The sequence below is a fragment of the Pleurodeles waltl genome, chromosome 10 (assembly GCF_031143425.1).
Source record: "Pleurodeles waltl isolate 20211129_DDA chromosome 10, aPleWal1.hap1.20221129, whole genome shotgun sequence".
NCBI lineage: Eukaryota > Metazoa > Chordata > Amphibia > Caudata > Salamandridae > Pleurodeles > Pleurodeles waltl.
The window spans coordinates 304,912,830-304,937,032 of NC_090449.1; the positions used below are offsets into that span (position 1 = coordinate 304,912,830).

Here is a 24,203-nt window from a genome sequence, read left to right on the forward strand (position 1 = left end):
AGCCTATGCTGCGGAAATTCGATCCCAGTCAAGACTAATGTCATCCTGCAAAAGGTTAGTTCCATTCTGTTGGCTGCAGATGAGACCCACTCAGTAAAAGCTAAACCAACAGTGGCAGTAGTGGTCAGGTAATGGGATGGTCCCCAGATAACTCAAGCAAGCCCTGCTGTGATGGAGGTTTCATGAGACAACATCAACGCAGGCCTTCACTCCCTTCCTACAGCATATAGGTTGTCATGACAACCGATCCTTCAAAAACGTGCCTGGCCAGACAAGGAAAGGTCACTCTACATAAACATCTTGAAACTTTTGGCTGTAAGTCTAGGACTAGGCTTTCAATGTAAGCAGGTGCATCCAGTTTTGCATAGATGGAACAAAGGACATCTTTGGTTCTGATCAGCTAGTCATCTAATTTGGCCATCCAAGAGGTTCTCACCCTATGTTGCAGCATGGTATTGCCTGCTGGCTGCATCACCTTTTTTTCCACAGTAAAGCCAAGTGCCCACATCAGGTCAGAAAGAGGTCAAATTCCATAAGAAGCAGGTCAGTGATAGCTGCGCTCTATGTAGGACTACTATCTTTTAGAACTGTCTCACAGCTACATGGAAAAGCAGGCACACTTTCATCAAGCACTACTCCCTGGATTTGAATGCAGCAGCCAACTCTTCAGGGCAACTAGCAGTTCAGCATAACTTGTTTGGTTAAAGTCAAGCCTGCTTACTATTCTGATTCAAGTCTGTGGATCTCTGAATGACCAATTGCTGGAGAAGGAATTACTTATTTACCTGTAACTCTAGTTCTCCAGCATTGCTATCTTTCATATATGCATATGAAACCCTCCCTCCTCATTGGTCAGAGGCTCACTAAATATTGTTCACACTAGTGCTGTAGAACCTAAGGTGTGGTGGCTTTTAGAGGGACTATAAAGCATAGAACTGCTACCTTATTAGCTGATTATAGGGTTGTTTACCTGATGTGGCTGTGCTTCTTAAACTCTGCTGTTAGACCTATGAGCTTTTCTGGATACAGTGTGGTTTTGTGCCTTTCCCATGGGATTGAGAGTCCAGGACATTTAGGCTACAAGCCCGATGTTTCAGCCTCCTTCCTGGATCTTAGTGCGTATAACTCTGAGGCTTTGGGGTTCCTGGCCACCTACATCCTGCTGGCCAAATATGTGGAAATCATATCTCTCTGGGAACAACATCAGAAAAATATGTCAGATTGTATTCAAATTTGACTGCAAAAGACTTGCAGTGGTGGCTATTGGACTGTGACTGGGTCAGTGGGAGGCCCCTCACCTTACCCCACCCATAGCTAACATGGTCATAGATCATCCGGCTGGGTTTGGGAGGCCATCTGGGAGAGGTAGGGATCAGAGACGTCTGGTCTGTGGCAAAACCTCAACTCCACATTAATTTGTTGGAATTGAGGGTGATTCATTTGGGGTTGAAGGCCTTACTGCTCACTATCAAACAAAGGCTGGTGCAGGTGCTCATGCTCGTGGACAGCAACGTTGTTATGTGGCACTGCAACAAGCTGGGCAGGCTGTGTTCTTGGACATGTATCAGGAAACTGCTCTTCTTGAAGTGGCTGAACTATAAAGATCCTGTCTAGGTATTTACCAGCAGAGACCGTTCTTTGAACACCAGGACGTACAAACTCAGTTGTAGATGGCTAGCAGATCACAAGGTCATTGATGTCATCTTGGCACGGAGGCATCCATCTACAAGATGGAATATGCCAGTCATTGGGATAAATTTGTGTAATGTTGTGGCATCTGACAAACTAACCCACTACAAGCAGAATTGTCGGAAATTTTGTTTTTTCGCTCCCTAACCCAGCAAGACCTTGCTTTAAGCACTGTTAAGGGCCACTTATCAGCTCTTTTGGCTGTTTTGCGGATCTTGGATTAGTCTTCATTATTTAAATCACCTGTTTTGATGCAATTTGTGAAAAGTTTGCAACGTTTGTTTCCACGAAAACCCTTTGTGATGTCTCAAGTGAGCTTGAACTTTGTCCTCACTTTTGTTGATGTGCACCCCTATTGAACTGCTGTGCTTTTCGAGTTCTGATGTTGAAGACAGTTTTTCTCATCTCCGTAACATTGGTGAAAAGAGTGAGTGAGCTGCAAGTTCTTTCGGTCAACCCACTTTATACCACTTTCTCCCCAGATCTTCTCCACCTCTTCCATCTGAGGAGGAAGAGAGACCACATTTTTTTAAATTTAAGAGGGCTCTAAGCTTTTATAGAAACCAAGGAACATTAGATGAATGATCAGCTCCCTGTGGGGTTTTATGGAGCAAAGAAGGGCAAGGAAATGCAAAACTGCCAATCTTCTGTTGGATTGTTCTCTGCAGAAAACTCTGCTACGCACTGGCAAAGAAACAGCCTCCAGAAGGGTTGCATACTCACTCTATCAGGGCCACAGCTGCTCTCATCTGTTTAGTATGCTGAATGCCTGTTCTGAACATTTGTCAGGTAGCTACAGGGACGTTGGTGCACTCTTTCACAAAGCACACCCTCCTCAGCGGTCAGGTCCATCGAGAGAAGCCCTTTGGCTCAGACCCAAAGGTCCTGCAGGACCTAGCGGGCAGTTTGCAGACTCCCGATCTTGGGAGGTACTGTTGTGGTACTTTTCACAAGGTGAGGAAATTGCAAAAGTATCAATCAAAAGGAGAAGTTACTTACCTTTGGTAAGCCTCTTTCGGGTGGATACTCTATTGAACAACAAATTCCTCACTGACCCCCCCCCCACCTCCCCACTCTGTTAACTGGATTATTTTCACATCTTAAAATCTCCTAAATTTAGAGATTTTCCCACACTTTGCCAGTCTGCTAAGGGGCTGAGAGCGCAGACAGCCTAGAAAGCATCTGACAGCAGCATGCATGGGTAACGCATGTATGCAGCTCCATTTGTCACTTCTGAAGCGGAACGACATTGGTGCAGAGCTGCATAATGCCACCTACGGCGCACAGGAAAACTGTTTTAAAATGTCCAGGTCCAGTCTGTTGCCTGGGGAATATTCACAACATGAGGAATCTGAGGTGTTACTGAAGGTAAGTAACTTATTCTTTTGTTAAAAGTTATAACTGTTTGCCAAATTTGGTGGTATGGTATTCATTTTTTTCTGTATCAACAACAGAAGTTTCCTATGAGATTATAGAAAATCAACTTTTTGGGACACCCCTTTTTCTTGGCCAACACTTGATGGATCACCTGAAAACTTTCTAGGAAGGAGCTGAGGTGGATGAACATTTTTTGGAAAGTTTTGTGCAGATTTGTGTAATAGCACCAAAGTTATTAGCAAATCCAAACTATCTGCCTGTGGAAACTCTGACCTAACCATATCGGCCTACTAGTGACTACCACTGTGTAGTGTGTTTTTTGTGTGTGTGTGTGTGTGTGTAAAACAAAGGTCAAAGTGGACATTAAAAATACCTTAGAAATACACACAAAAAATTACAACTTTTTAAGCCCCAAAAAAACACTGAAATTCACAATTCGTCAGTTATACTTAAGTTACACAAGATTTCAGTTGTCATCAGTGATGAAATAGACTTGAGATTTCATCAGTGATCTAATATATGAACGTCACAGCAATGCAAGATATACGTTTTTCACTATCAAAGTGAATTTCAGTTTTTTTTAATGTATATTAAAATGTTTGTGTTGTTTTAGCATAAAGTAATATCTTATTGTGATGATTGCAGCCAACACCCCATGTTTGGGTAGCCGTGTGCACAGGGGTTGACATCTTGCCACGGACAGCCTTCGGCTGTGCATGGCAGGGGGTTGACCATACTGTAGCAACACAAAAGGATGATGGGGGGAGTGCTGAACAATGCAAACATTCACCCCCAGTCACAGATCTGGGTTTAGTCCATCAATCTAGCCTGGCTGATGAAGGGTGATACCCTGAAACCGGTCCCAGGATGCTTGAACAACTTTAGCAACATGATGCAACAGGATGCTTGAATCCTGTCCAGGGAGGACCTGGCTTCGCAGTTTGGGCTGGAATGCTCCAATTGGGAGCAGGGTCAAGACTGATTTGCATATAGCTGGGTCCGAACTGGGAAGACGTGGCAAGCAAAATAACAGTGGATTAAACCCAGATCTGTGACTGGGGTGAGTGTTTGAAAAGGTTCAACACCCTGTCCCTCATTTTATTTTGTGATATTGGTTGACCATACTGTGCCACACACCTACCATCCTGCAGGTGATCAAGCCCCCCATTGGTGGTCTACCACCCACAGACACCCAACATACATTCTTCCTTTTTTTTAATTCTGTTTCCAATCCTGCGGGAGTCCCACGGGAGCCAGTGGGGTCACCGTGGCTCCTGTGGGAGCACATGGATGCTGTGCTAGCTTCCGCTGACTGTTGCAGGATTGTGGTGCTCCAAAAAGATATTTTATTTTAAAATTAACCCAGCAACCCCCAACAGGGCCCGGGAGGTCACCCTGCCTCTTTAGATGTTAGGTTTTTATGTACAGGATCAGGGGACTGAGTCCCCGAATCCTACTATGGCAGCTGTAATATTTTTTTATAGTTCCTGAGAAACTCCTGCTGTACCCACTGTCAATATATCTATTCATTTTCAACCTCGATTTATCAAAAACTACTGAACTGATTTACACCAGATCACAAAAACCATGCTTTCTGAATAAAGATCTAGCTTTCAGCCAAATCTTGAGTACATCTGTACAGCCGTTTTTTTTCTATTTTGTAGTCTAATTTTTCCTATGGAAAATGCAAAGGGGAAAAAGTGTTTTAGAACCCAGCCCTTTTTCTTTGCACCCACTTGATGGATAACCCTAAAAGTTATCAGAAGGTATCTCAGGCTGATGTATTTTTATTTTAGAATGTTTTGTGAAGATACGTCAAATGAAAGGAAAGTTAATAGCAAAGTAAATAAATGCTCTTCCTATGGAAATGAACTCCCGTTTAATTACACACGCGACTGTGTGATGGGTAGATAGATAATCCATCCACTTACAATTTGCTCAATAAATGGTTGACTCACGCAGTGTTTTCACTTTTGGTCAACCAATCGCTCATTTATGCCTTTACTAATCATTGCATTCTTGAACCAATCTAATTGTGTTTTATCTACACTCAATTCATTCATGTATCATTGTGCTCAGTGAATGATTAATCCATTCATTATTTTACCTGATTCAGAAACAGTTTCTCTGTGATGTACTGACTCAACCACTCCTTCAGAAATGTACTGGCATGGTATTTTCATTACCACCTTTACCTGCCTTATATTCACTCACCAGTGTGTTCACGTGTTCATTCCCTGATCAGTCCTTCTTCTTTTTCCCTGATAACTCACCTGTGTGCTCCCTTCTTTTCAGACTATCCAGCAACTGTGTGGGGGATGCTGGTGCGGCAGCCCTGGCAGAAGCGCTGAAGGTGAATCTGAGCCTCATCACCCTAGAGTAAGTCCCCTTACATACTCTGAAGCATGCGTTTGTGGTCTATCCTCGAGTTTAGGAGCAGAGGATGTAATATCAAATGGTGGCAAGGAATGCAAGTATGGACAGGGGAATGGTTGTTATTGCGAACTGAAGATTGGTCTTCATGTAGGCGGCTCCTGTGCTTTATTGTCTTGGTCGTCACACTTGTTTCGGGGTGGTGGGACTTCAGTTATATCGTCAGACTGCAATCCAGGCAGAGAGAGAGATAAATGTAGAAAAGAAAGTGGACGAGAAAAGTAGGGAAACAGAGACAAACGGAGAAAGTAGAGGTGAAAAGGGACCTGCAAGAGTGAGATAGAGACAGGCATTGTAGGGTGGCAGAAGAAGCAAGCATGAGTTAGAATAATGACTAGACAGGCTTGATATTCAGCATCCCGAGCATCCACCTTTAAAACCAATGAAGAACTGGGGCCTTGTTAAATAGGGTTTGGCAGTAACATTTTTTTTCTATCACTAAACAAAACCCGGGCAACTCACCGTAATTTAGAAATGTTCCTTTAAAATGTTAATGTGAAAACCAAAAGAAAATCAGATGGATTCATTTTATTTATTGATTTACTTCCCCATTTTAGTCTCCAGAGCAATTCTATCAGTAACGTGGGTGTGATGGCCCTTACAGAGGCACTGAAGCAAAACGAGGCGCTGGCCCACCTCAAGTGAGTCCCATGATGGATCTGCGCCAGCTTGATCCTACTTTCTATGAGTTTCTTCACTGTTGTTCTTGCTTCCTTCCCACAATTGCTTTATATCACTATCTCTCTTTTCTATCGTTTGTCTCTTCCAGCCTTCGAGAAAATTCCATCGGAGTGAAAGGAGCAAGAGAGCTCGCCAGCGCTCTGCGCCAGAATCACACCCTCAAAGACTTAGAGTAAGTCTGCATTGTCCATGTACAATACCCTGTGTGGCCTCATCACCCCTGTGTAAAGTGACGAGGTTTAGTAGGTAATGACCACTGCTTGAAAGCATGGTAACACAAGGAAATATTCGGTCACTCATATATAAGTTGGTTCTTACTCAGCTACGTTACATACCGCACACGTTCGTAAAATTGATTACAGGGAGACAACGATTATCGAATTTACTGTAACTTTTCACAGAGCAAGGAGTTTAACATTCTCATCATTTACATTTACTTCTAGGAGATTTAAATAGTCATGGGGTATGGAACTCTTCAGCACTTAGGCCCATATTTATACTTTTTGACGCACAACTGCGCCAACGCAGTTGTGCGTCAAAAAGTTTACCGCCGGCTAACGCCATTCCAACGCGCCATGCGGGCGCCTTAATAATGGAATGACGTTAGCCGGCGCTGCGGACTGGTGTGCGTTAAAAAAAATGACAGGAGTCATGCCCCCGTGCCCAGTGGCCATGCCCAGGGGACTTATGTCCCCTGGGCATGGTCATTGGGCATAGTGACATGTAGGGGGGCCCAAATCATGCCCCCCTATGCCATAAAAAAAATCGGAAAAAAATACTTACCCGAACTTACCTTTACTTCCCTGGGATGGGTCCCTCCATCCTTGGGTGTCCTCCTGGGGTGGGCAAGGGTGGCAGGGGGTGTCCCTAGGGGCAGGGGAGGACACCTCTGGGCTCCTTCCGAGCCCACAGGTCCCTTAACACCTGCCCTGACCCAGGAGTTAAAAAACGGCGCCCATCAGGCTGTGCGCCGTTTTTTAAGGCCCACCCCCTCCTGCGCGTCAAAATGATGCCAGAGTATAAATAAGGGGCACAGGCCTTAAAGTCATTTTTTGGAAGGGAACGCCTACCTTGCATATAATTAACGCAAGGCTGCTTCCCCCTTCCAAAAAATTACGCACATGGTGGAATTTTGACGCCCGCGGGGTCGGGCGTCAAAGTATAAATTTGGGGCAGGGTTTGCGCCGGTTGGGCGTCAAAATTTTTGACGCACATTCGGCGCAAACAGAGTATAAATATGCCCCTGAATCTGCAATGCATGTTCTGGAAATTTCATCCAGTGTAGTCAGTGGCAACGTTCAGTGTTGTTTCAGTGCTGTGTTTTTTTCTGAATCCTGATTGGGTCTTGCCCAGCCGGTTGTGGATGTTAGGGTGGGTTGAGTGCTGCTTGTTGATGGACGTCTGAATCAATTTAGCTGGGTAGAGGAGCTCAGTTGGTTCAGGTCGGCTGATGGTTTATTACAGAGGACATAGACATCTGCATGTTTCCAGTCATCCGAGAATATGGCAGATGGGATGGAGGTGTTGATGATGTGGGTGAGAGTGGTGCTAATTGATGGTATTCCCAGGTCGTAGACGTGAATCTGTTCAGGCCTGTGAGTTGATGGTCCACTTGATTGTCGCTGTGTCATCTCTGGTGAGAGTTGTCCATTCCGTCAGGTGGCCTTCTTGATTGGTGATGGGTTGGTAGGCAATGAGTTTGCTAGGGTCAGGTTGGTGTGCACAGTTGCTGTAGTGATTTTGCTGTGGAAAAAGTTTGATAGTCATCGCAGAGTTCGTAGGAGGGGGTGATGTTGTTGACTGAGCCCAAGGGTGTGGTGATGTCCTTGTGATTCACAATAGCATACACAAATGCTTTGGGGTCACTTTAGTCTCCAGATTTTTTTTTTTTTTTTTACAGTAGTGTCCTTCTTTTGTAACAGTGTATTTGGGGTTATTCCATGTGCTTTGATTGTTAAACATGATTGGTGCTTCGGCATTTCTCTGGTCTCTAATGGTCTGACATCATTTGTGAAGTGTGGTAGCTACCTTACATTTCAGAGGATGCACTCTGCATCAACAATGCACTTCACAGCTGGAATGCAGCTAACTTTAGGGACCACAGTGGCAACTGGGTGTCTCCAGGCACCCAAGAGGGTCTGAGGGCGTGACCATTTTGACACTTCTGTACTGCTGTAGCTAGAGTGCTTGTGTGCTAGATCACTGGAGCATTTTTCATGAGATCAGCATTTCCATTTATGCCTTGGTGAAGCAGAAAGAAGTACAGTGTATGCCACAAAAAAGATGGATTCCCACAGTCTCACAAACTACTGACAGAACTCTCCTTTGGGGGCTCGCGCATTGTCATGTGGCCTGTGTGTTTAGGATGTCAGCTGTGTAGTTTTGCACATGCTCAGTAAAAGAGCTAGGGAATGAGACATGTAACCTATGAAAACATCAGAAGAATCTATGGAGTATTCGATGTGGGTTACAGCCATACAGAAAATTTGCCCCAGCTGCTATCCCAAATTTACCCGAGTAAAGTGATGGCCTCTACAGGTCATGAAAGTATGGTTGACTTAGTATTGAAGCACCAAATACCTCCTTTGGGCCATGAAGTAGAACCAGAGGTGGAGCACATACAGTTTGCAAATGTGACCACGGATGGACAGCAGTATGAAATGGGGCATGATATACTAAACCTAGATCTGAAGTCTGTAGTTCTTTCACAATGTAATGTATTCAGTACTAGATCAAAATAAGTCACCTAAAGCTTCAGGAAACAACCATCGGAAGCCAGAGGTCAGCAAACAATTGCCACCAATTTACCCGTCTTTAATAGAAGAGGAGTCAGTGGAATCTGAGAGACACCATCTCCACCATCATCCACCATCGTGGCTGCAATGACATAGGTGTTGGGTAATAACAGACACAACCATACTCACCCATAACCTAGTGAAACCCTGGGGCATCCAATTCAGAGAGTTTTCTGCACAAGCTGTGACTCATTAAGTCTACATGTCAGGGTTCTCTGTAGATAGCGCAGATTGTAAACAGTTTGGTGGGATGCTCAGGTATTTGGGATGGGAGCTGTTGTGGAAGTTTGATTGTTAGGGCCAAGAAACTAAACACCAGGGTACTAGGTGGTGAAGCATTGAACAGGAACTTGATAGATAGTGCTGCACCCACTAGACATGCGGGGACGTGTGTGTGATCCAGATTGAAGCAACAAACAATATATTTCATAATATTCATTCAGACATACTAAGTGGCATAAATATTGTTCCCTGAGTATCATTTACAAAGTATTGTTCCATGGGTTATACATTTTCTGTTATTAACTCCAATGCTATGATGTTTTTGTAAATGATATTTAAGAGAACGTGACAAAATTACTATTTTCCTGCAAAATTGTGAAAGGGAGGGACCAGTACAGTGCATAATCTACAAAGAGATTACGGTGCTGTGGCTTTCTTACCAAGCGCTGGTGCATGTTCTGGCTGCCAAGCACCACACACTTACTGTTGCACCATGACGGAAAGGTTTCTGCGTGAGTCTAGCATAGATGTTGTACTGGAAGGGTAGCTTTCTAGTACAAAATACTATGCTTAGGCTTCCTTGTCTCACTTTGTATGTCTGTTGTACACTGCAACGCACTGGAGAAGTTAGAACAAATGGCAGGAAACTTCTCTCTTTCCGTGCTTCTGCCTTGAGCAGCTGTATTTTTTGGCACAAAACCATGTCTACAAATGTTAATAGATAGAGCTTTGAATCAAAACCATGGGTGATCGCATTGAAATGCCCATATGCCTCACGTGGAGGATTCCCCTTGATGCAAAGTAGCGCAAAGCTTGTTTGTATTACATTTAGGCAACTTTCCAGTGCAAAGTCAAATAAATCAACACTGTATCGGTTTGTAACACTTTTGGTAACTTTGAACTGGCAGAACGCGTGGATAAATGTGGCTCTTTATTTATGTCAGAAAGTATTCTGACTGTTACATCCCTTCTGTTCCTTCGCCTTGCTACATACCTGGTTTGTTTATACATGTGAGCATTGATCAATAAATTAATCAATTCAGAGAGAAATGTATTTAATTGTTTTCCCTAGTCTACATGCAGCTGCAGTAGCGTTGGTAGAATATCTCTCCAGCTACTGAAACCTGATGGGGAAAGGATACTGCTAATACGAAGTTCTAATGCGCTAATGGGCCCCAAATATCTCCAGTATTGGGGTATCACTTAATTGAATCATTCCCAGTCATTGAAGTGGGAATACCACAGTACATAGCAAGCTGTAGAACAATTTTTTAACATTGAAGTCAATGGAAAAATGCATTCACTTTCATAGCTTATTAGTATCAATAGAAAAGACCCCAAGTCCCGGCGATCAGGCGAGACCACCCTTGAGAACCCTCAGCACAGAGGCTCCAGTCTCTCAGATGTTCTACCGCACTTCGTGTGTAAGAGAACCTTCCTGAGCTCTGCTCAGTTTACCTTTTCCTGACTGGGAATTTTTTTAATATTGTTTTCTACATCGACAGCTGTTATGTTTACAACCAAGAAAGGTTTATTTAGACTCTGCAACACCAGTGGAAAGCTAAGGCTGCACTGTGAGGACCCTCACAAGGAGTACATTTACTGTCTTCACCCAAATCACAAAGTAAATGACTGTAAAATTTGTGGAACCCTTCCTCACAAAACCTTGGCTCCTGCATTGGATCCAAAAATGTAAAACCAGAGAGAATCTCTCTGATGACGATGACAGCAGCACCTATGTGGCATCAATAAAGAGGAAAGGATCTGTGTAGAGTTTTTTTCCAAAAAACAAGTAAGGCAGCCAAAAAAATGCACTCTCTGAAAGAAAAGGCGCAGGAATTTCCTTCTACTTCAAAGAAAGATGGCGAGAAAGTTCTTTCTGAACCTTCCACTCCAGCTGCCACTTCATTAAAGCTTAAGAAACCATCTAGCTCTTTGCCACCGTTGACGTACAAAATCTCAGTCTCGTCGACGAGCCCGTCGGCGAGAGCATCATCGAGAGCTTTCGTATCATCTGCTACTTCAGCGACGGCAACGTTCACAGCTCCATCGTCGCCCATGATAATAACGTTGTCAACGATGATAATAACATCAGTGAGATTGAGGTATGGGTCTTCTTTACCAACCCAGGATATAAAGATGCCGATGAAATCAACATCGTTGACGGGTAAGAAATAAAAGTCTACTACATCGTCGACAGTCATACCGTCAACAACTCTGTCAACATCGACAGGTGGACCACAAATTAAGGCTTCATTTATGACAACCCCATCGAAATCAGTTCCAACGAAACCGGCTCCGTCGACGACAGCTTCGTTGACAACTCCAAAAGCGACCACTCCATCGATGACGGCTCTGACGACGACAATACCGTCGACAAGCACACCGTTGACGAGACCATTGACAACAGCTTCATCGATGGCCCTTTTATTCACCACAGTTACACCGTGGACGATAGTAGATTCAGGAGGATCTTCCTTTTTACCCTTAAGACTAATAGCAATTAAACGTAAATCCGCTCAAGAGGCATTGCTACCTTCACATACCTCACCTAGTAAGGTGTTATCCGTACCTCCAGAACATCTCCTTGATGCGGATGAAGAGGCATATGGAGATGACTACTCTGATGATGGTCTGCTTCTGGTGGCACACCAAGCCAACAGTGCAGATGCCAGTGTCACTAACTGCCGTCTTACAGCATATGATGCAAGATTATTATAGTAGATTCCTGCCACGAGGATCATCCACTTCACTGCAGCATCCGCAAATACCATTGAGTCCTGCTCCCGGATACTGATCCTCAGACTTTCAAGTACCTACAGTACCGTTACCACCTCCATCTCCACTTCCTGGAAACGAGCCACCTTCTTCGGAAGACGACCAGGAAGGAGGAGGGATACAGGACACTGCCTCACTCCCCACTGAATGGGATGATTACCAGACGCAAACACCATCCCCCTCTACGCCACCACCAGTAGACTCTCCACCACAGGATATTGGGGAGTTCCATAGTGTAATGAAAAGAGCAGCTAAAAGGTTCCAGCTTCCCATTATAACTAAACAGTCGGATTCCTTCCTTTATGACTTTAAGGAAGACACCAGGAAATCAGTTTGTGCGATCCCGATTGTAGACTTCATCTGGGAAGAGGGCCTTAAAGTAATGCAGACCCCATCTTCCATTCCAGCGGTACTTCCTAGGCTGGACAAAAAATACAAATCGCTGGAAAATTCACCAGCCTGTTTAAATGGTCAACCTAAACCTGACTCCGTAATATTCTCAGGTGGCCCAGCGCAGGTCCAGAAATCCATCCTCCCCACTTTCCGCGCCCCCCGGATAAGGAAGGAAGGCGCTTAGATATGATAGGGAAAAAGTTCTCCACAATGGTGGCTACAACAGTCAGGGCAATAAACTCCTTGGCAATTCTAGGCAGATACGACCGACAGATGTTGTGGGACATCTCCCAATACATCTATCTCCTTCCTGAGGATGCTAGAGCTGAAGCTCTGAAGATTTTTCAAGAAGGAGAAAAGATCTCTGCTGAGATCATAGACTGTGCAATAGATGTGTCATCCACAGGTTTCCGCCAGCTAGCCGGAGCGGCAGTACTAAGACAACAGGGGTGGTTAAAAGCCACTTCCTTCCCCCCAGAGGTTCAGATGAAAGTACTGAATACGCCATGTGATGGAGAGCTACTATTTGGCAAGCACGTAGATGACGCGCTTCAATCAATACAAACGGACATGGACACAGCTAGATCGCTGTATACTCTCCAGTTCAAAAGGCAGCCCTTTTGACGGGCAAGAGGAAGAGGACTGTATTCTTACAGAGGCGTCCTGCACCAGTATCGGCAGTACCAGCCTTACCAGGGCCAGTATTGTTCAGCCACCAGTCAGCAACAGCCCTATCTGCAACCACCCTCTGCAGCCTACAGACACACCACAGGAGGAAAGTCTGCTTATAGAGGGAAGGACGCAGCCAGAAAGCTCTGACCTCTACCGAGTGCCTGCCTCCAACCTCTATTTCGACACTCAGATAGGGGGCAGAATTTCCAGATTCTCCCACCAGTGGTCCCAGACCACCTCAGATCGATGGGTCCTTGATATTATCACAAAAAAGCATGCTCTGGAATTTCAGCAACCTTCTACAGCTGTACCGCACGAGGACCCCCACCTGCCCACTTAAATTAGCTCCTTGTACATATTTCCTTATGATACACAAGGGAGCAATAGAGCTCGTACCAAAGTCTCAGAGGGGAACCTGCTTCTACTCTAGCGTCTTCCTCATTCTGAAAAAGACAGGGGACTGGAGACCTATCTTAGATCTTCGATGTTTAATCAAATTCCTGAAAAAGCAATCATTTCGGATGATCACTCTTCAGGATGTATTACGATTGCTCAACCAGGGGGATTTCATGATGGCCTTGGATCTCCAAGACGCCTATTTTCACATCCCTATTCACCCCAGCTACAGGAAATTCTTACGCTTCAGGGTTGCACTACCAATTCAGAGTGTTACCTTTTGGTCTGTGATCGGCTCCTCAAATTTTCACCAAGGTCTTATTTCCTGTGGCAGCGTACCTCAGACAAAAAGGATTTCAAGTGTTTCCATACTTGGACGATTGGCTAATAAAACCACAAACAGCATCCAGGGCAGCCAGAGACACAGCAACATGCCTGTCCCTCTTCCAGAGATTAGGCCTCTCAGTCAACTACCAAAAATCTCACCTAATGCTGTCAACCAACATCACCTTTCTAGGAGCCATATTAGATACGTAACAGGCAAACGTTTTCACCTCTCATGACATGCAGAACAGGATTCGAAGTCTAGCGCTCCATCTCTGCAAAAGAAAGTCCACTTCTGTCCGGAGTTACAAATCTTTTATGGGATGCTCTCCTTGTGCATTTTGTTAACACCAAACTCAACATGAGAACACTTCAGCAGCAGTTAGACAGCCAGTGGAAACAAATAAACGGATCTTTCGATGATATTGTCCAAATAACCCCATTGATAAAACGAGCCATGGAATGGTGGTGGAAGACCCCCCACATCTCTGAGGGTCTCTCTTTTCTGAATCACAGCCCAGAGCATGTTCTGACCACAGACGCGACTCAGGAAGGATTGGGCGCACACCTCAAAGACCTGACAGTGAGAGCAAAATGGACCACCCAGGTAGCAATGCTCCACATCAACTTGTTGGAATTAAAAGCCGTATTCCTGGCACTCAAATCCTTCCTAGCCAAAATCAAAGGCTCATCAGTTTTGGTTTGAACTGACAACACCACAAGTATGCATTACCTCAACAAGCAGGGAGGTACAAAATCGCCAGCACTCTCTCTTCAGGCACAGGAGATATGGAATTAGACACCTCAACATCACGTAACTCTCAGAGCAGAACACGTTACAGGAGTATCCAACACCCTGGCAAACTCATTAAGCAGAACCTCAATGACCTGCCACGAGGGAGCTCAACCAGGAAACTCTCGATCATATTTTTCTTTGCTGGGGCAAGCCCAATTTGGACCTCTTTGCGACAAAGGAAAACAAAAAATGCCAATACTACGCAAGCTGGCAAACGCAGAAAGGGTCGAGGGGGAATAAATTTTTGATCAAATGGTCAGGAATCTTGGCTTACGCTTTTCCCCTGCTTCTGCTAATCCCAAGAATTCTACAAAAGATGAAGAGGGAACCTTGATGACTATTACTGATAGCTCCCAGATGGCCACGCCAATTTTGGGTCACAGAGCTTCTGCTCCTCTCAGAACAACCTCACATTCATTTGAAACCAATACTGGACTTGCTAACGATGAATCTGGACCGATTTTGTCATCCCATCCCAACTTCTCTTCGATTATCAGCCTGGCTCCTGCATTCAATGAATTTGCTGGCCTAGATATTCCACCAGACTGTTGTGAAGTGCTCGCTAATGCCAGAGTCCAGGCTACAAATAAACTTACAAACTCAAAAGGAAAAAAAATCTGTATATGGTGTAAGTATTCCATTATCCACCCTCTGACATCTTCTCCTGAACATATATTTCCTTATCTTCTTTAATTGGCAAAATCAGGTCTCTCTTACTCATCCATCAAAGTTCACCAGGCAGCCATTTCTGGATTCTGCCATACTGCTACTTCACCATCTTTATGGTCCTCAAGAATAGTAAAGCAATTCCTAAAAGGATTATTCAGATTGTTTCCTCCAATCAAACTCCCTCCCCCTCCATGGCACCTCAATGTTGTACTTTCGCAAATTATGAAACATCCATTTGAACCTATTCACAAAGCAGAATTGGAATATATTTCCTGGAAGACAGCGCTTCTCCTAGAGCTTACCTCAGCAAAGGTTGTCAGTGACATTCAAGCATTCACAATCTCTCAACCTTTTCTTCAATTTAAATCGGACATGGTCATCCTTAGAACTAATCCAAAATTCATTCCTAAAGTTTCCCCGAACTTTCATCTAAATGTGCCAGTAATATTAAAGACTTTCTTCCCAAACCCCCAAACTCCATCAGAAAGAGTGCTACATTCCTCAGATATCAAGAGATGTCTCAAATTTTACATACAAAGGAATAGCAGCTTTAGTAGAGCTGATCAACTGTTTTTAGGCTATGGGCAACTTAGAAAGGGGTATCCTATTGCCAAACAGACTATAGCTCTGTGATTAGCCACTGCAATCCAATTTTGTCACCTACTAGCAGGAAAGCCACTGACAACCAACGTCAACGCCTACTCCACCAGAGCTGTATCCACCTCCACCTCCACCGCTTTCTTTGCAGGAGTGCCTCTACAGCAAATTTGCAGAACCGCAACGTGGTCTAGCAGCCACAACTTTTCTCAGCACTACCGCCCAGATACCGCAGATAGAATGGACGCAGCGGTAGGACAAGCCGTTCTGCGTAATTTATTTGCATAAGGTGAGATGATATTTCTTTACTCACCATCCTCTAAAATATATGTGTGTTTATATATATATATATATATATATATATATATATATATATATATATATATATATATATATATATATATATATATATATATATATATATATATATATCTTATGTGTTCTGCTAATTATTCTGTTTCAAGCATGTGAATCTATGATAGATACCCCAATACTGGAGAAGAAAATCAGTTACCCACCTTTAACTGTGGTTCTCCAGTATTGGTATCTTTCATAGATTCACATGCGACCTACTCTCCTCCCCATAGAGGCTCACCTTATGTTTTTTCTTCCTTTATACATCACTTGTGCTAGAAACTCTGAGAGAATGGAGCCTCTGTTGAGGGTTCTAAAGGGTGGTCTCGCCTGATTGGCTGGACTTTGGGTCTTTTCTAATGACACTAATAAGCTATGAAAGTGAATGTATTTTTCCATTGACTTCAATGTTAAAAATTTGTTCTACTGCTTTCTGTTTACCGTGGAACTCCCACTTCGACGACGGGGAATGATTCAAGCATGTGAATCTATGAAAGATACCAATTCTGGATAACCACAGTTGCAGGTAAGTAACTTATTTTCTTCCACTCTAACACCATATATTATCTTTAAAACACTTGTGGCATCCTCTCACCCTCCCATGCTATCCTGCCCCCCTCCATCCCAGTCCAGGCATTTTCAGTTGTCAGCTGTCACAGCCCTGCCTTCAGAAACTGACTTAATGCACTCCTTTGAATGCTTGTGCATAAAGACTGTTAAATATGCCTGCACAGCCGGGGGTCCTGTTTGTCCTGAATTTGATGAAATATCAAATGATAAATGAAAAAAAGAACTGACAATCAATAATTCTGGAATTGTATGAACGCTTTTCAAGCATCAAGCTGGATGTTTGAATTATTAGGACTTGATTATAAGTGGCCTGTTATATTGAGATCCATGTACAAACATGCGCAGGCATCACACTTAATACTGCACACTTCACAGTTTGCAAGCTGTGAAACATGGAGTATTGCAGTTTTCTCCCTGCACTCATTTCACCAGCCATTAGTTTACAGAACTTGTGCTACGTAAAATCGTGGTGCCTTTGCAAAACTTTTACACATCTTCTAATACCAAGTCAGGAATAACAACTGTTTGCGGTATTGCTTGCCAACTCTGAATGAGGGCCTAATTGTAAGACTGTGTGGTATGGACGCCTCACAGGCTAAACTGCCTTATTTTGTGCCCCGGTAATATAATTACAAGGGAAAGAGTGGCCGCTCTACGATTTCACAAAATTATGTTTTGGTGGGGTGCAGCCTAAGAAGGGTGACTCTGGAACCTTGAGAAGGAGTGTGGCTTAACAATTGAGGACAATTAACTTGTTTATAGTATATTCCTAAATGAAACCTTATGTAGAGACTGGTGTGCAAGTTGCAGTCCTCAGGATTAAAACTCAGCATGACTGATCTGGCCGTTCATCTTTCTAGGGCAGATATAGTGGCATTCAGAAAACAGATGATATTCTGATTTAGGGAGGTCCTTTACATAGGGGCTGGGATGCATCCCGGTTTCTCTGACCGTCAGGACTATAGATATCTCTGGCATTGCATATTGAGGATGTGGTGAGAACTTCCACCGAATCAAATGTTTTAGGTGATACCGGCTAGGAGTCAGTGTTTCCACTCCATTCTAGAATGTTTTTTCCATTTTCCGCTGGAGTTTCAAACCAGCGGTTCCTACGAACTACTTAATCCCATATTGGCTGGGAATGCCTATGAGTTAAGAGTAACCGGACACACTAGGACACATGCTCACACTTTGAGAGGCTGATTTATTTTACTTTTGCCTAATGAAGATATTAAACAGTGTTATAACGAAATCGTGTATTACTTTCCGAATCCTGTGTTTATGAAAATGCTTATTTTAGTGAATGAGTTTTAAAACTTTTTTTTTTACATCTGTAGTAAATAGAGTGAATCTATGAAAATATTTTAATCTCTATTTTTAATAATACATGGCGAGTTTATGATTCATAAATCAAAAATAAGCATTAATACAAACACCCCGTTCAGTGGGCAAAAGTATTATCTGTTATCAACACTTTGAAACTCGAGTTTGCTCTCTATAAGAGATCAGATATTATTAATTCAAACAGCGGGATTGATCCCAAATAAATTTGGGATTAACTGTGATTCAGCAGCATAGGAAAGATAATCTTCTGAAGTCTACTATATTGCAACCTACCTGAAGAGAATCACGACCTTGAATCTCCTGCAGAAGTGCTTACTTGCGAGAATTCTTCACAAAATTTAGAAATTAAAAATCACTACTTTAAAGTGAGGAAGAAGTTGAATATGACAAACGCATTAGTTGTTGAACTCTGTATTATTGTTTGAACTAAAATATATCACAGGTATGTCGTGTGGTAGACCCCCTTTGTTCTTTTAACTGTTAACGACAGTCTGCCCAGAAATTATTTTTTATTTATTTGTCTTTCTTTGTACATACTCGTTTCTGATTTCCTAGCCTTTCTTTCTTTCCTTTCATTTTTTTATTATTTCCTTAAATATTTTATAATTAAATAGTTATAATTAAGGCATATTTATAAAACAGATGTGTTTTATAATTAAATAATATATATGCATAAAAATATACATATATGTACTATTTTTATATATTCGAATTCATATTTATTTATATTTTAACTGGTTTAAATCATTTAATTTCATAATATGATTTCCTATGAGTTTTATTTTAAGTCCGTACCTGTATTATTTTCTATTGGAGGGTATTACAGTACCAGTGGTTAGCCATGTGTAATGCTGGACGTACTATAAAAATGTAAATTAGTACAAATATGTAAATTACTTCAAAAGTGCAGTTTTTGAATATCGAAAAGTAGTAAACTTATTCAAAACTTACTTTTGTGAAAAAGGCCAACAGTTGTTAGTCTTTCTAATCTGAAGCACTCACAATTTGTTTTTTAAATATATAATAAATTGGTATTCATTGTATTATTATTAATAAATTAACAAACTTGAACCCAAAACTGGAATAGCAAAATATACTAGCATTTAAAAACCATGATGGTGGTGCCACTCCCAGATTAGGGCACTACCAGAAGTACAATATAAGTAAATTTTCCAATGAAGGGCATTATGGGCACTCTTTGCTAGAAGCAGTCAATAATAAATGAGCGACTCCAGCTCCTCATGTATTACATTTCCTTTTTTTCTTAAATTTTGTTTCCTGTCCCATCCAGGATTCCCACAACTTTAATTTGTTTTGGGGCTGCAGGGGAACCCCAGGGCCCCTACGACCCATCCGGAATACTGCAAGTGGCCTAATTCCATGGTATCGTGCAGGAGCCAGCAACACTACATTTTTTTTAAATTACTTGGGTGACACATATCATCACTTGTTCTTTTTGCATTTGTTGCCCTTAGTGAGACAAGTATGCTCAGATGTGGGTACTGTGCTGTCCATGCCATTAGAGTCAAGCTAGCTTGGCTGAAGAGGGGTGATACTCTGAAACCAGTTCCAGGATGCTAGTGAGGACCTAGCCTGGCAGTTCAGGCTGGACTTTTGCTATGGGGAGCAGGATCAAGACTGATTTGCATATGGCAGGGTCCAAACTGGAATGGCATGGGTAGCAAAAAACAATGGATTTAGGCCTAGATCTCTGTACTGGTGGTGAATGTTTGACATTGTTCAGCATTCCGTCCTTCCCTTTTGTAGGGTCGAGCCTGCGTTGCATGTGCTCGCGCATGCGTATCGCAGCGAGACACTTTTGTATTTAGAAAAGGGCTCGGAGCCCTGTCAACTTCACGTCAGTGTTTTTTATTGGTTCGTGGGCTTGCCTAATAAAATCTGCTTGCTTTCATTAGTCGAAGGCACGCATACGTCATGCCTTTTCCGGTGGCTAGCCCTCCTCGAGCGCAGCGACCAAGTACAGAAAACATGCGAGGCTCGCTGTTTTCCATCGGGCTCGTGGACTTTTTTTTCTCTAATTTACGAGCGCGCTCTCGCTTGGCAGAAGTCGAGCGCTTTACATAGTTAATTTCACTTTTTCGGGTTATGTACATAAATGCACTTTTGCCCGATAGGTGAAAAGTCGGGTTAGGAGTTTACAACGCGATCAGCTCTAACATGAGCAAACGTGAGACCCGTTGGATTGTAAATGCTTGTTTGTTTTGTCCTCATTCATTTCAACAGCCAGACTCAGAGAACTAATCATGCGGAGGGAATTCCTTTTTTTTTTGCTCCTTACCAGTCTCCCCAGAGAGACTCCTCTCTGGATTGGTTCAAATCTCTGTCACGTATTGCCTTTACAGTTCATCCACCAAGATATGTCTCAAAACCAACGATTAGTGTAATCATAGGACAATGCCAGATTATTATTTATAATCCTTATCCTGATCTTTCCAGTTATTTTTTAATGGACCACCTAAATTTGTGTTTCTTATTTTCGTCCTTCCCATCAAGTATTAAATTATAAACAAGTGTATCCTTCAGCTCCAGGGAAGATGGAGGAGAAGCGTTTATCCATTTTTTGCCGATCTCTCTCCTGGCTAATAATATCATGTAAAAAAGGTATTTAGCACCATTTCTATTAAATATTGGCAGGTTCGGCAGGCATCCAAAAACAACTAGAGGGAGACTTACCTGACAATTTAAGGAGAGAATTTCACCTATTACCTGACCAGCCTCTTTCCACAATCGAGTAAGCTGAGGGCATTTCATAAACATATGTAGATTGTCAGCAGAAGCCGAACCACATTTCTTACAGCTCATCTGGTTACCGTACCCCAGTCTAGATACTTTTTCAGAAGTCCAGAAGGCCCTGTGAATTGAAAACAGATGGTTTCTTCTTAAAGAAGCGTGCCTAACTGTAGCATATAAAAGAGTGGTAGATACTTGCCATAAATCTCTTATCTGTATTCCAGGGAAGTGTTCTCCCCACACTTCTTCTTCCAAAGAAAACTGTCCATCCTTGACCTCCATCATCAGCCAGTAACTTTTGACACTTCCTTTTTCAAGTGGGCCTTCTGATGTAATAGCTCCTCTAAGTCATTCGAGCCCCAACCTCATCTTTCACACACTTCAACCAGCTGGTTATTTGGAGATATTTAAATTTGAGAGTTTTCCCCCCATCTCCATATTGAGGTCCTCATATGGCTTTACAATCCCATTATTAATGAGGTGCCACCATTCTGGAAACCATGCCTCCTTCAAAGGTGCGGCCAGAGTATCTTTGGTCCATTCCGGCGAACCTGGAGAGTCCCAAACAGGAGCATACTTACTGTAATATGATAGTTTGGTTGCTCTCCTAACTGCCCACCAGAGATTTTCCAAATCCTGCATTACCTTAAATTTTACTTTCTAAAAATATTTGGGGTCTCCAAATTTATATAGAAAGCCTCTCTGTGATCCACTACTAATTTCCATCATCACTTTGAAAATCCTCCCTATCTCGGAATCCTCAGGTTCATTCAATAGTTTTCTTACATTTTTAAGGAGAAAGGCCCACGCATAATATTGCATATCAGGCAGAGCCAATCTCCTTTCTCCTTCTTCCTTCTCAACTTATTCCAGGCAATACGCACTCCCTTTGAGGCCCACGTAAAACTGGTAATTTTTCATTTTTCTTTATTATACATCTGGGTCACACCATTAAAAATAAATGAAAATTTGAGTAGGATTGTCGTCTTAATTAGATTAACCCTCCCTAAAATAGTAAGAGGGAGATTTTTCCAACTCCTCATTAACCGACAGGAGTCCCTCATAACCTTCATAAAGTTAGCTTCTGTTTTGTTTATGTCGTGGTCCACATGTATAAGATTTCCTAAGACTCCACTTAATCTATCTGCCATAATTTTTGCAAAGATTTTATAGTCACAGTTTAACAGGGATATCGGCATATATTAATCGCAAGATTTGTGATCCTTCCTTGGGTTTAAAATTAATGCAACATAGCTTTCTTCCAGGATGGGGGGATCACGCCTCACTCTTCTAAGATATCGTTACACAAAATCGCAAAAAATGTCGTTATACCACTTCCCAGGGCTCTATAGACTTCATTGGGTAGACCGTCAGGGCCTGGTGCTTTCCCTAGTTTACCTAACTTTATACCGTGCTCCACTTCATCCAGCCCTATTTGTTCATTCAGAACTCTATTATCCTCCTCACTCAAGATAACTAGACCCACCACTTCTAACCATGTCTTAACTGCCTCCGGGGACACCATTAATCTTTCTGTGTAAAATTCCTTAAAAATATTTCAAAAAGCCTCTCCTGCCTCCTCCTCACTTTTACTGACCCCCCTCCTCCAGAGTTTTCACACCGTATTTCTGTCACTCGATTTCTAACCGTATCTGATTTTACTTTCCAGGGCAACAGTTGACCAAGTTTTCCCTGTATTCAAAATGTGCTACCCTATTCGCCTCACATCTCTTCTCAATCCTTCTCTTAATCACAGCTGCCAGCTCATATCACAATCCCTGGTCTAACTTATGCAGTTGGTCAATTTCCCCATCATCCAAATCCAGATGTCAGTCTTTGCTCTGTTTGCTGCACCTGTTCTTCTAGCCTACTATTGTCTTCCTTATATGCCTTCCTCCTAAATGAAGCCACCCTAATTAGTCTCCCTCTCAGAAACGCCTTAAAGGCGTCCCACACCAAAGCTGGAGAAGTTGACCCTGCATTAAAATTTAATAAATCCTCTACATCTGCTCGCAGTTTTACCACCATATCCTCATCCAATAATAAAGTTCTGTCTAGAGTCCACCTACCTCGGCCCACCTTCCCCATTAGCCGGATATTCAAGCTAATTGCCGAATGAGCTGGTAAGGGAGCTCCAACATGTACTATCTCCTCCACACTCTACCTCAGGCTTGCATCTATAAGGATATAATCGATCCTGGACTGATGTCTGTATTTTTTGTTGTTATATTTATATCCCTGTTTGGGCCCCATCGTCTCTCTCCATATATCATACAACCCCAGCTGGGACATCATAATTAGTACTTCGGAGCACATTTTTTCATTTAATCTAGATCTACTACCTGAAAATCTATCAAAAGTAATTTAATACAATCAAATAAAAAAATAAAAAAAAATAATACAACATTAAAATCCCCCATCCATATTATGGGATCTGAAAATTGCAACAGATGTTGAAATAAATCGATTAGGGGTACAGTATCATCTTTGTTGGGCCCATAATATCCCACCAAAGTAAATGCAGTCATACGCCACCAATTTTCCTATTACCCACCTTCCTGCCCTATATGCTGGCCCCTCCTGGAGGGAAATACTAGGATGATTTTTAATTAAGATAGCTACCCCTTTACTACTCCCACTGACCAGAACCTACTATCTGTTGCAACCATCTACATGGTTTAAACCCCTCAATACATTCTTGCTTAGACAGGTGTGTTTCTTGTAGAACCATCACATCCGAACATCTCTCAGATATTGCAACAACCTCCTTTGCCTACTCCTCACCCGCAAACCATTAATATTCCAAGACAGAAACCTCAATTCATTTACCCTTGTCATCTATATAATCTCACCATTTCGAATTGTGATACCCCCCTGAGGCCTCCCTTTTCTCCACCACTCTGAGGACATCTTTTTTTCCCTCAGGCTCCCCATGCAGTGGTCCCCTGCCACCCCATCCCACCCCTGTTACCCCATCCCACCCCTGTTACCCTGGGAGAGGCCCCCCTGTCTCCATTCTCTCTGCATCAACTCCTCAGGAGGGGCTTCCACCAAGCCTAGATTTTGTATTGCAATCAAACATATAAAACCTATACTAAACTAAAGGGGAGGGGATGGAACAAAAATTGCCCTTTTAACTGACCTTCTCTAGGGTCTTGAGGAGATCATATACCTCTCTGCCACCCTTACAATTCTACATTTTGTTTTTTGCCATTACTCTCAGGGAAGCCAAAAACTTTAATTGGGCTGTGGCCCTTACCACTTGAGCACATCACTCCTTTTCCCAACTCCCATTGTTTATTTAATGTTGTACTTGAGACATCTGATCTGATTTCAAAAGGGACTCCTCCCTCCGCCAATAG

General features: G+C 42.7%; 1 protein-coding gene across 1 annotated transcript in view; it reads left to right on the plus strand.

The window, feature by feature from the left end:
- The window catches only part of NLRC3 (NLR family CARD domain containing 3), a 376,757-nt gene that overhangs the window by 210,819 nt on the left and 141,735 nt on the right, over window positions 1–24,203 (plus strand). The window contains 3 exon segments of the mRNA XM_069209220.1: window positions 5,362–5,445; window positions 6,057–6,140; window positions 6,269–6,352. Coding sequence (XP_069065321.1) covers window positions 5,362–5,445; window positions 6,057–6,140; window positions 6,269–6,352 — 252 coding nt within the window.